This window comes from Artemia franciscana, chromosome 19 (assembly GCF_032884065.1).
Source record: "Artemia franciscana chromosome 19, ASM3288406v1, whole genome shotgun sequence".
In the NCBI taxonomy this organism is placed as follows: Eukaryota; Metazoa; Arthropoda; class Branchiopoda; order Anostraca; family Artemiidae; genus Artemia; species Artemia franciscana.
This window is the reverse complement of record NC_088881.1, coordinates 20,418,625-20,431,826: the sequence shown is the minus strand read 5'-3', so window position 1 is coordinate 20,431,826 and position 13,202 is coordinate 20,418,625. Positions and strand designations below refer to the sequence as shown.

Below are 13,202 nucleotides of genomic sequence, written 5' to 3'. Positions count from 1 at the left end.
AGCAACATTTGAGAGCCCGCCCTCGCTAAAGGTAGTTTCTGAACGGGCTATGCCTTCTTATGGATACAGCTGTGCATGCTTTATATCAGCATATATGAGTCGGTATATTGAATAGATTATTCTTTTTCTCTGTCATTTGCGAAACCATTTTCTTTGTTGGATTTTTTCTGCTGGGTATTCATTATATTTCTTATATTTCATTATCATTATATTTCTGTGCTTGGGGTTGAGACAGCAAACGGCGTCGTGCATGCCTGATAAGCTTTTAAAAATTTTCTCACCGCTAAGAAATTGAAGCATAATCCTTGCTCCTGTGATTTTTATTGATTTGTTTCCGACAAAAAAATGACATTCAGCACTGAATGAAAGCCCCGATGAGCAGATCGAAGCATAGATATCACTTTGTTTGAAATCGTTCACGAGTTATAGCCAAGGACGTATCCACGATTTTTTTTGGGGGGGGGTATAAAAACTTAAAAAAACACATCAAGAATTTATGTACATGCATTTTTATTAAGTTTTTAGGAGCCGGGCGATAATTTTTTAGGGGGTAGGGGCTCAAACCCAGTACCCCCTTCTCGGATGTGGCCCTCGTTATAACGTTTAAAAGTGTAACAGGTCTTAACAGTTTCACCATTAATTTGCACATTACAAACAAATTTTGGAGTGAAAGTGTGAGACAAGTGAAAGACTACGGAAGTAATTTTCTATTAGGGCATTAATGGGGAGGAGCTTACAGCTTTAGCCGATTTGTTTACCCTTAAAGGGTATCAAATAAGCATTTTAGATGAAGAAAATTTCGTTGCTATCTTTCACTTAGAATGACCTTTAAAGAAGAATTGTCGAGCCCATCCAGCTTCAGGGAGTGAAAAGTTAGATTTGCTACTCGTCAGATATGCCTATTTTTGGTTTCTGATAAGCATTTGACGACAGTTCGTTGTCAAAGAAAAAACTGTTCTTAACTCAATAAATTGGAACCAAACAAGGAATTTCATGCTTTGGGGCAAAGTAGCACAACAGACAGTAGCTTTTGTATGTGCTATGTTTTATTGATTAGTTAATTAATTTTATTTATATTCTGCCAAACAACAACAGAAGAATGAGCGGAGTAAATAAACAATAAAAGAAAAAAAATAAACTAACAAGAAAACTTTATATTAAAGTATATATAAAACACAAAAAATCATACATTAATATTACTTACATTAATTATTATTACATTAATATTAACATATAATATTAGATGTGTATCAGGAAATAGAGAGTTTAGTTAGGTTTAAGCAGAAGTGTCATATTCTGAGAGAGTCTTCAACAAACGAGTCATAATTTAATTAAGAGATTTTCTTTGGGTACATAATTTTAAAAGCTTTCGAAAGTGTTGCTCCGGTAGCAAAACAACCATAGATTACTCCTCAACTTCAGGCTGCATATACACCGTAAAACGGATTTCATTCAGCTCGGCTGCTGCAACTCTCTACCCAAGTATTCACGATTCTTAAACAATAACCTTATAAAATCCGTCACATTTTGAGAATCTATTGATAAGTTTAGTCAAATTCATCGTAACAGATATTACTTTTACTCATTATCACGTAATTTATCAAATCTCATTCGATTCACCAACGCCATCTAAAGTAACTCATTTGTATAATCATACAACATTTATTATAAAGTCGAGTAATGCAAGATATATTTTACTAGTTAAACTTAGGAAATCAATGTTTCTTTAGTAAAAATGAGCTTTCTTGTCAGTACTAGTCACAAAACTATTGACTGCATTATGAGGATCTTTGATAGATGGTTGTAGTGAGATTTTTAGTCTGATGATTATTTTTTTTTATTTTTATATTAATCCGCCAGAGGTGTTAATCTGGTTCACGGTCAATTGGTCGCAGTATTACGATACCTTATACTATTATTTTTCTACTAAATGTTTTCTAAAGCAAAAAAGATTGAACTTGACATTGCAGCTCTTGTTACGGAACAACTGTTCTTTGCTCCTGAGTTCCTGACTCCGGCTCTGCTTAGTTTCTTTAACATGCTGCTGAAAATGTTAAATATTGTGCTGAATATAGGCCTACACATTATCCACATCGTATTTACCTTAATTCCAAGTTGAAGGCTCGATGTTGCACCAGAACACTCAAATGCTGCATTAACTTCACCAATATTCGCTTTAATCAAATCAGCAGCAGTGGCCGATCCATGACCATTTGCAAGCAGGGTATAATCTGCACCAAGTTCTTCAGCAAAATCCAAGCGCGATTGCAATATGTCTAAGAAAATAGATAAAAACAGAGAAAAATCTTTGCACAGAAAAAATCTCATTCATAGGCAATGTTCATACTTTTAAACTTTATTTGTTATCCTTCCCTTTTTATATTTTCAGACCGCACAAAACTCCTTAAATATAATTCAAACTAGAAAAACCTACACAAATAAAATTTGAGGGTTGCCACCTTATGATCTCCTGAAAGCGTGCGTCTCAAAGCTGAACAAAAACTGAATTGATCTAGTTTTATGATTCCAAAAAAATTTCAGTGATCTCAGAGTTTCAGTTTGGTATCTCTGTACCTTCATCCGTTTTTAGCGCTCAAAAACTGATCACACCATAGCTAAATTAATTCTCCCCTATTGCACTATGCTCATACATATATGAAGCTCTAAATAGATCTGAAACATGATCTGAAATAGATATGAAACTAGACATAGTTAAGAAAGAGTAGGAAAGAAATCATTCTTCACAGCCCTGTACCACCTTTACCCTGGATCCCATACAGAGGGAAGGTTTCCAACTACATAAAGGCTTAAGTATAAATCTGTAATTATTGGCAACCACAATAAGATGTTGGGAGTAGCACTAGCAAAAACTAGTTCATGTATCTATATCTTTTTAGCCGGCTTAATATCTGAGGATGAAGGAAATAGAGTTCTTTTTGGACCTAGCTTGGATGCAGAAATAAAATCATGTTTTGACCCAGCTTCCCTACGCGGGAAAACTACGAGAGGGTTTCCTCGTGTCAGATCGAAAATCCTTACATGGATCTAGTTCATAGAAGTTGCTGCATGATCACCAATGTCCCTGAACTTATCAGTGAACAATGAACAACGTGAATAATGCCCATGGATTCAAGTGTTTCGTGTCATCCTTTGAGAAGTATTTATTGGACATTCAGACTTTCCAAACCAGAAGGGGCAAGAATTTTATTCCAGCGCTACTGAAGAAAAGTTGCCTTTTACCGAAGACGCTACTAGGTTAAATTGAAAATATTACACAATACATAATAAACAATAAACATACATTAAATAAACATAAAATTAAGCATTGGTGAGCAAGCTTTTACTAAGATTATTACCAATGGGTTGCTGTTGTCGACAGTAGTATAGTTTTAAAAAGCTTTTATGTGGGCTAAGGGGAATTTCGTATACCTTCAGCTCTTTTTTAGCAGGCTTCACCACTAATGTTGCAGAACCCATCCACCCTCCACGTCCCCAACCTCCCATCCCAGCACAGGATGCTCTATCTTATAGTTGAACCAAGAACCATTCTAACAGCCCCGTGTATTGTTCTATTCAGTTGCACGCAATTTTGAACAGATTTTGACTCTGTAAGATAAAACTTTTTGTGCTAAACTTTTACTATGTATGATTCATTGAAATATTATTTATGTCTTTTGGGTTCGCTGCTTTATATTAATAAATAGCATTGAAATAAGCGGGCCATATAAAGAAAACCCAACAATACAGGATAATTCCAAGTTTTATACATATAATTCCAAGTCTAATATTATATTGTAACACGAATCTTATGATGCTTCCAAATTAGACTAATGTACATATAAACAAACCTACAATACACACAGACTTGTTACGAAAATTTCAGTCGTCTGTGTTTTCTGTTTCAATTGCCAACAGTGCAAGTTAAGATAATCTTACTTGCCCCGTGGTGTTGCGGCAGTACGTCTTCAACCATCAAAGGAAAAAAAAAGGGTCTTTCATACGACGCAGAATTCGCAGGAATAATGAAGTAGGGGAGATGTGGGTACCCTGGGACATTTTCAAGTGTAGGTCCAATATCTGGAGAACGCTTTGGCCAAATCACCTGATTCTGCTACTCACTTAAGTGGAATTGCTTGGGCTTTCTCCCAGATTTTTTGTAGATTATTTTCTTAATCTATCTTTTTGGTACCAATGATTTTCCGAACCCTCCTCTTCTGTCCCAGAGTACCCTGACCCCAAGGTACCCTGGGACACGGTTAAGGGTACTCTGGGACACAGTGCACTTTTTGATCAAATTTTATTTATTACAAACCTATAGTCAACTTCAATGAAAATAAAAACATAATAAAAAAACTTGTAACATTATTCATTCAACGGGGAACTGCTAAAGGTCAATATCAAAAGTCAGGGCTTTCACAGCCCGTTCTGTGCCTCCACTAAGATTCGGTCTTGGTAGGCGTAACTCGATCTCATCTGTCGTGACAAAGGCTTCGTCCTTTGGCTGTGGAAATACGAATTTCCACGTAGGGACTTTCCGTTTTAGGAAGTTCACACTGTACCCTTCCAGTTCAATCTCCAAGACTTCACCAGCATAATACTTTGAACTTTTCTTACTGACGTACCTAAGCAGTACAAAATCGCCAGGCTTTATCTCCGTTGGTTCTTTCACAGTCTCTTCCATGTCACTCAGGTTAAAGGAATCATCAGTGTCAGCACAGAGCTCAACAGAAGCAGCATCACTACTGTCGCTAAAATCTAAAGCCACCTTTGCTTGATCTCTTTTTTATCTTGCTTTCTTTTCGTTATCTTCTGTTTTTTATTTTCCTTTGCTTCTTCCTTCTTTTTTCTCTTCAGGTCTCTCTGCCTCTCTGTTTCAAAAATGGCATCCTTAACGGGGGTTGCAGTCAAAATCTTGGACTGGCCAGGCTTCCTTCCTCCTTTTTTTTTTTGAATATAAATTTGACGTTTAGGAAGGGGAAGTATTTGATCGAGCAGAACACAGACTGAACCACCAGCGCCCGCTGAATCCCTGTCTGACAGCCCACTGTCCGCTTGCGTTGATGAGCTGCTCCCTGCGCCGACATTGATCTGCACTTCATCTGTCGGATCGCAGGGATGGCTGACGGGAGTCAGGGATGGAAGAAGGTCTGATTCTTCCCAGACATTGAGATTAAACGGATGGATTCCTGGTTTAGAAAAACCACTCATTATGTTGGTTGGGTTGAATGCTTTAGGGAAAGCAACCCCAAGAAGTTCAGAGATTTCGTATTCCGTGACTAGTCTTCCAGGATGGTTTCTTAGCCAGTTTTCAATAGCTTGGTAGAAATATGTTTTAAGTGGTGAACAGACGGTCACATCAAGGGGCTGCAGCCTGTTTGACGTGTGTGGAGGAAATGTCAGTATTTGCAACCCCATCTCTTTCGCAGCAGAAATGAAGCTGTAGCTCATGTGACTATCATGGTTGTCCATGAGAAGAAGGACTGGTTGCTCAGGAGAGCTCCTTACGTACCTTTTAAAGTGCTCAAAGTAGCCAAGGAATAACTCGGTCGTCATCCATGCATTTCCGGGCTTTCTACTGGCGACAGCTTTTGTCCCTGGTGGTACCCCATCTAAGAGTCTTTCAACAAAGCGGGTCCTTCCAAAGATAAGGTAAGGGGGAATGAAGCTTCCCATCGCATTGATAGTTCCAACCATTGTAACTAGTTTTGCTCTTTCCTGTGATGTAGTTGCTCCTAGCTGCTTTACACCTTTAGGGCTAAGTACCTTCCGGCATTTCTGTTGAACATTCGATAAGCCCGTCTCATCCATGTTGTAGATGCGGTCAGCTGGAAAATGAAACTTCAACTGTAGCTCTTCAAGATGTTTATAGAATGTGTCAACTGCAGCACGGTTGAAACCAAGGTTGCGATGAAGGCTGGTGCTTTCCGGTCTCCTCAAGGAAATTCTTGTATGTCTCTCCATGAAACCTTTGTACCAGTCTTCTCCTGCTGCTTCATTGTCATCCCATGATTTAGGGTATTTCAGGGTGTTCGCCTTGGCAAATTCCCAAGCTAATTTCTTTGTCCGTTTTTTTGGTAAGTCCGTAGTTCATTTGCGATGAAAGTAGAACATAAGATTCGAGTGAATCTTCCATTTCAGAAGAGAATACTTTTTTCACATCATAGCGTGGCGTGAAGCGAAATGCAACTTTTTCTTTGTCTGCTGACGCGGAATATGCCTTACAGTACCGAGAAAGTGTCAATTTCTGAACAGCATGCAGTGTTGCTGCAGTTCTGATTGGCATTCCATCTTTTAAGTGAGCCATTACAGCAGCCTTCATGTTTTCTTCATCCCAGGCATAAAGAGAGGGATCAGACTTCCTCTTCCTCGGCATTCTGCAAAAAATGATACTTTTAGGAACGAAAAGCAAAGAACCGTTTTTATTGTTGCCATGGCTAACACAGTTTGAAATATTATCTGGTGTATATCAGGCAGTTTGGTCTCACAGCTTGACCTTTACATTACATTATAAGTTGTTGAAATGAGGGTACCCTGGGACACAATGAACAAAAAGTGTCCCAGGGTACCCAGGAACACGTGTCCCAGAGTACCCAAACAGGTAGCTCTCCACACAAACTTCATATTCTGCCCCTAGATGGTAGTTCAGGTCAACCACTGAACAACATTTTGTAGCCTAAAGAAAACTACTTCAGACAAAAAGACATTCAATACCCTCCAACGAACTGTTCAAAAGATTTTTTGTAAAAACCAGGTCCTTTTTCTTACTCAAACACCCATAAAAAAACTCTTACCTAAAATCTCTGATGAAAATGTTTCTCGATTTCTTCAGGAAAACACATGCATACTTACTGATAGATGGCACGTCGTTCGTCATTCAGGCGGGATTTTTGAAAAAAAAATTTTTCACAAAGGTACCATGTCCCATCTGACCCTTGTCCCATCTTCCCCACATCTCCCCTACTGTTTAAATAGATCAAATATCAGAGGAAACACACATTTCAAGTTTTTTTTCAGCAAAAACAGATGCTCTTTCTAGAGCATTTCTTACGGAGCCGAAACTTGGCCAGCCACTCAGTCTGTGCTTAGCACCGTAAATATAGCCCAAACAAAACATCTTCACCGCATTGAAGAACTACGCTGGCACGATTTTGTTAGCAACGAGGACCTCCTGGTGTTAACTGCTCAAACGCCCTTCTCAGTTCAACTCGCCCAACGAACACTACGCTGGTACAGAGATCTCCTTCGCATGTCCCCAGGGACTCCCGCACGAACGATTTTTGACTTTGATCCCGTGCTGCACGGTGGGAAACGCCCAAGAGGTCGTCCTCAAACCAGATGGAAGGACACGACAGGTGCCTTCTTAGTCATGGCAAATATTCAGGAGAATGTCCACATCCTTGCAAGAGACCGGTCCAAATGGAGGCACCATGTAGCATCACTCTCGACGCCGGAAGCATTTCGGCAGGAGTATTAAGTCAAGTTTCTAGAAGCTTTTTGTTTTTTATATCCTCGGCTCCGTAAAAACTCTGTAGCTCAGATATGCAGTGTTCAAAATCGATCTTCTAGTTTTTTCACACAAAGCTTACACTGTCTTCCTTCGTTTCGTTTGCACCTAGTATTACGCTTAAATTGTTCAAAACGTCCAAATTGTTCTCTTCTAGCCCATTTTCAATCTCTGCAGTTGGAACATCAATAACAGCATACAACACTGTATTTTTGAAAAACTCTTGCGCTGTCTCATATCGAACTATTGTACCCCTACATAATTTCACTGGAACCTCATGTTTACGGGGCAATTCAGGACCTCTAAAATCACATTTATTAGCCAATTCTGAGCTGTCAAGGCAATCATAAAGTGCTATATGACACACACAACGTGTACTTTTGTTTAAAAAAAACTTTTTTTTTTATTTAATACTTATCTTCAATGCCTTAAATATTTATTATCTTTTCTATTTAATTTCATGGGTTGAAACAAGAATGTGCATGGCAAAAAACACAAAACATGTATAATTTGGGTTATATATTTGCATACTAGGGGGGGGGAGGTTGTGGGTAAACTATAGCGCAGCTGCAGTCAAAATGTGTTAACTACAATTATTCTAGACATTATGAAGTAGGTCTAAGAATTGTTTTTTAACATTTTTCCTTCTCAACCGCCTCAATTCTATACTAATAAAAAATTTAAGGATGGAGCGATTTTTTTTTCTTCTTTTTTCCATGAAAATACCAAAATAAAAATATCGTTTTGAAATCAAGGGATGGGGGGAAATCCAGGAGGCAAATAGCCCCCTTCCCCATGATTGGTGCCACTGGAACAAGTTTCAATAGCAACAAAAGTATAATTCCATTCAATGCTCGGGATTTTAGGTTCTTAGGTCTCTGTAGGTCTGAATTCCTTCGGCACTGCCCTATGATATAGCGTAGACCAAGTATCAGATAATTGCTTAATCTAGCTTAAACGCTTAATTAACATGCTATAGGTTAATTTAGATATTGAAAACAACCGAACTTGTTTCTCACTATAATGTATTTCAAGTACTAGGCCTGCCAACAAGAGCAAAATTCACCCTGGTTGATGTTACGCTGAGCTTGTAAAAGAAGTAGGTGACCTATTTCCTTGATAATAAGACTTCAAAGGCGGTATTTCTATATAAATATTAATGAGGAAGCGCAATCGATCACCATTCTTCGCGTTTTTTACATTAAAAATGAGCTGAGATTAATTAAAAAAATTTCTGGTCGAAATAAACAGCGAATTTGAAGCTTAAAACAAGCAACAGTTTTAAAGTTACTTAATGAATTATAATTTTTACTCCAAATTATTGGGTAGGCAACTGCCTCCCCCCGTCCGCATGACGACACTTTTGAAATGAAAGATTACGGTTTCAGTAATGCGTGGCATGCCCCCCCCCTTTTTAATAAAATGTGTCTATGAAGAATACGTTAATTGCAGAAACTGGATTGCCTGCCCTTGGGGTTAGTCGAGCATGTCTTCCCTGGTAGCACTTTTTTGGACCTTCGGGTCATTTTGAGAGGGGTGCCCGTGAACAAAAAGGGCACCGAAGGGGAACAAGTGCACTGAAATAAAAGTCCCTAAATAGGGCAGCCAGAAATTTCAATTTCAGATCGAATCAACATCTCTCAAATTTCTACGACTAACCCTCCTATACAATATGGTCAGAGAAAATAAATAATGATACATTTGTTGGGGGGGCAAGAGGGGGTATTATTGGAGCAGGTGCTATTCATGCGGTAGTGAGGAAAAGTAACTATTTAATAAACACGCTACTTGGTAAATTTAAAAACATTATCCCAATACATTATAAGCAATAAGCACGCATTAAACAATCATAAATATAAGTGCTGGGGCTTGGCTTTTACTAAAATTGGCGTCAATGAGCTGCTGCAGACGACAGTAGTATAATGTAAACAAGCCTTCGGGTTGGGCGAAGGCGAATGTCGTATACACTTGGTTTTTCAGCCAGATTCACCACTAATGCTGATAGATTTTAAAAGTAAAACCACCTTACATATCAGGGGGAACAATTGACCTGAGCAAACGCGGCGAAACAGGAAGCATTGAACATTTTTTCAATTTTGCAATTAACTAGGCTCACATTTTTACTTGATGATAAGGTAGGTTTTAAAGGCAGTACATTGGAAAAATATTAATGTGGAACTTATTATGAAGTGTAATGGATGGTCCAGAAAAATAGGGGTCCATTATGGACCCCTATTTTTCTTGATTTCCTTATGTTAAAAGAGAGTATGGTTTAATAAAAAAAACAAAATATCTGCTCAAAGTAAAGAGCAAATTTGACACTTAAAACGGGCAACAGTTTCAAAGCTACTTAATAAATTATAGATTTTTTCCAAATTATTGGAGGGGAAACTACCCCCTCTTGCTCTTCCTTAACGACGCCAGTGTTAACACTAGTAGCCTACATTAACTCTGGAAACAGTAACTTTCAAGTATTTTGATGAACAAAAAATTAATATGGGTATTTGCATTGAACCTATCGATAGCAAGTTTTAAAATGTTGGTTAAGAACTTTGGTTTAACAGAAAATATCACATAACGCCTTTATGTTATATTTTACATGAAAAAAGGGAGCAAGCTGTAAACATAAATGCAGCTCATGGGAGGCAAAGCTGGCTAATGGAACCCAAAAAACCCATTGCCCTCCCTCACCTTTGAAAGTTCTCTACATACGAGTGAAAAATTAATTTCTGACGCAATAAAGACGCAATTTCTGACGCAATCATTCTCCAGAAATGCCCGGTGCTCTTTGATTTACGGGAAAATCATTTAATTAATTTGATGCTTCCTGGCATTCTTCAAAATAGCAACCCAACCCCAATATTTCGAATGGGAGTGTATACGTGTAAATCCTTAGTAAGAAGAAAAAGTTTGGACCCCTATTTTTCTTGATTTCCTTATGTTAAAAGAGAGTATGGTTTAATAAAAAAAAAAATATCTGCTCAAAGTAAAGAGCAAATTTGACACTTAAAAAAGTTTATATGATTAATTTCTTTTGTCGTTAGATTAGATATTTTCGCGTTGTAGGCTATTCTGTTTTTGTGCATGTTTGTAATTGCACTGTTGTTTAATTTCCTTGCTTGTTTGTTATTTATTTATATTTTTGTGTGTATATGGTCCTTGGGCTTTTGAAATACACTTATATATCTATCTACAGAAGTACTTCTCTCAGTCTTTATGCAACAGTCTGAATTAAGCTGTCTAACGTGACCATTAAGCTGTCCGTCCAAAGGGCTACTGACTGAACACTAACATAAAGTAAGAGATAATGAGCAAGTAGGGACAAAGCTAGGATCAGAGACACCGAGGTGGCTGTAGGAGAGGTGAAATGTGCCATAGTTAGTGACTTCGCAGGCTTTGTAAGATTGAGGCGCAATGAGTGCAAATCTAGTTTCAAACTTCCTCTGCTTCTGATTTTAAATCAGTTTAATTACGGTTAAATAATTACACAAACTACATTTAGCTTACCCTAAACACAGAGGAAAAAAGTTATTTGTTACCTTTAAAAAAAATGTGAAAAAAGAAAACATGCGAGTGAGACACAAAAACAGGAAGTCTCTGATAAGACAATGAATAAAATTATTAGCTTGCAGTTAAAGCCAATGGCAACGCTTGTTATATAGAAATTATTGTAATATGCTAAGACTAAGCTCAAACAGAAATTAACTAAATTATTAGAATTATTGATTAGAATAATTATTAGAAAATAAATATAAACTATTAGAATGAGGTTCCATCGCTAGAAAAAAGGAGCAATTATATGTAAATTAGGCCAATGAACGAGTATTTATGTTAGATTTCGTTCTTTGAGAGTGGATACTTTGGTTTTACAGAAAAAATATATGGAATTTTCAAGTACAGTAAGATGTAATAGACTTCATAGGATTAGCAGTTCTAACAGAATTTTACGGAATGATCAGATCCAAAGAAGTATCACGGAATGGCGTAGATGTACAGAAATTACAAAACAAACAAGTACCACAATATCATCAACAACAGCCCTGTCGTAGTAGTAACTGCAACTTAGCAAAGAGTAAACCAAGGGCCATGGTAATCAAAAACACATACCTAAGCCAATGAGAGGGGGATCTTTGTGCCCGTACCATGCACATAATAGCCCAGATTTTTATAAATTTTATTACATTTTCGATACGTTTGGCATAACTACGTATTTTGGTTAATTTTGTCTCCTCATCCCCGAAATGTGAGGCTTCTCTCAATCAATTCATACACATGCGCTGGTAGTTATGCAATCACCGTACATTCTAACCTGAGCAACTACGTATTAGGTGATAGTTCATTAAGGGTCAAGTAGTCTGTTACCTAACAGGTATTATTGCATTTGAACATAACTGAGTAACAAATGAGAAATCATTAAGCTCCAGAAAATGCTGGTTTACAATGATTTTGGCGAACTTGAATACAATTACAGTGTTTTCAACAGTCGTAGTTTTTTCCCTTTTAATTTTGCTGTAAAGCTGATTTTCTCAGATCTTTAAATTCTAATCTTTAATGAAAATTTTCTAATAAGACTTTTTTCTCCAGATAAAAGCTGAAACGTTGTAATATGCAACTACAGTTTTTCTCTATTATTCTGTGAAATTTTTCGTGCAGAATTGTTTATACTTCATAAACCCCCCCCCCCCCCCCCACCCCAACTAAAATTACTACACCAAAATCATGGGTAAAAATAAATGAGATTCTATTTTCCATCGTGCAAAACTACATAATTTGCATTTAACGGCAGTGAAGCAGCGGCTTTGATTAACCGGAGCCAACTGTCACATTTTTCGGGGAATTATCTGACGTTTTCTAAAACTTGAACTGAAGCCAATTTGAGTCAAACAAAAAGCAGATCGTCCTCAAACGGGTGGAAGGGGCCATAAGAAAAACATTAAAAGAAATTGGAAGACTAATTGGAGGGGTTAAAGAATGAACCTTTGTATAGACTGGGGCAGAGTGTCAGGCCTGGGTGGCTTGGTACTCATAAGAGTTGTTAGTAATAGCAGCAATAGTAACAGTTATAGCAGTGAAGTTTATATAGCTTTTAGTCCCTATGCCTAGCACGTTTAGTTTCTTAAAAGTGTTTCGACTCCCTTTAACAATTCAAAAATATGACGTAGACATGAGTTTTACGCCTCCTCTGGTGATATCAGTCATCCCAAAAAAAAAGTTCTCCTAAAACAACGGGTTTGAGTTTGATGTATTCGCAAGTATTTTCAGCCCATTTGTACTTGCTATCGTTTCTTATCAAACGGTTCGTTCTAACGAACTTTAAGTAGGGATTGGCTCGGCTCAATTATAATTAAAACTTTTGAAAAGTCATTCTGATAACAATACTGATTCCAAATATACAAAATGTACTGTGTTTGATGTTACCTAACAAAGCCACTAGCCTGAGAAAATTTGCCCAATTTTCAAAAAGAGGGGAAGTATCACCAAAAGACAAGTGATCTTAATGAAATCACACCACAGATGCAGCAGATCAGAGAACCCTACGGTAGAGGTTTCAAGCTCCTATCTACAAAATGAAAACTTTTTGCATTTTTCCCCAGAAGAAAGATCACGGATGTGTGTTTACTTTGCTTGTTTTTTTTCTCCCCAGGGATGATTGCGTTGGGAGCTAGTGTTTATGTCCCCCCACAGTAAATACCCACCG

General features: G+C 37.6%; 1 protein-coding gene across 5 annotated transcripts in view; it reads right to left on the bottom strand.

The window, feature by feature from the left end:
* LOC136039398 (sorbitol dehydrogenase-like) overlaps nucleotides 1-13,202 on the bottom strand; it is a 92,588-nt gene that overhangs the window by 21,422 nt on the left and 57,964 nt on the right. For all 5 annotated transcript variants that reach the window (XM_065723101.1, XM_065723099.1, XM_065723102.1 and 2 more), the window contains one exon: nucleotides 2,104-2,276. In XM_065723101.1, the coding sequence (XP_065579173.1) occupies nucleotides 2,104-2,276 (173 nt within the window). The remainder of the gene's footprint in view (nucleotides 1-2,103; nucleotides 2,277-13,202) is intronic.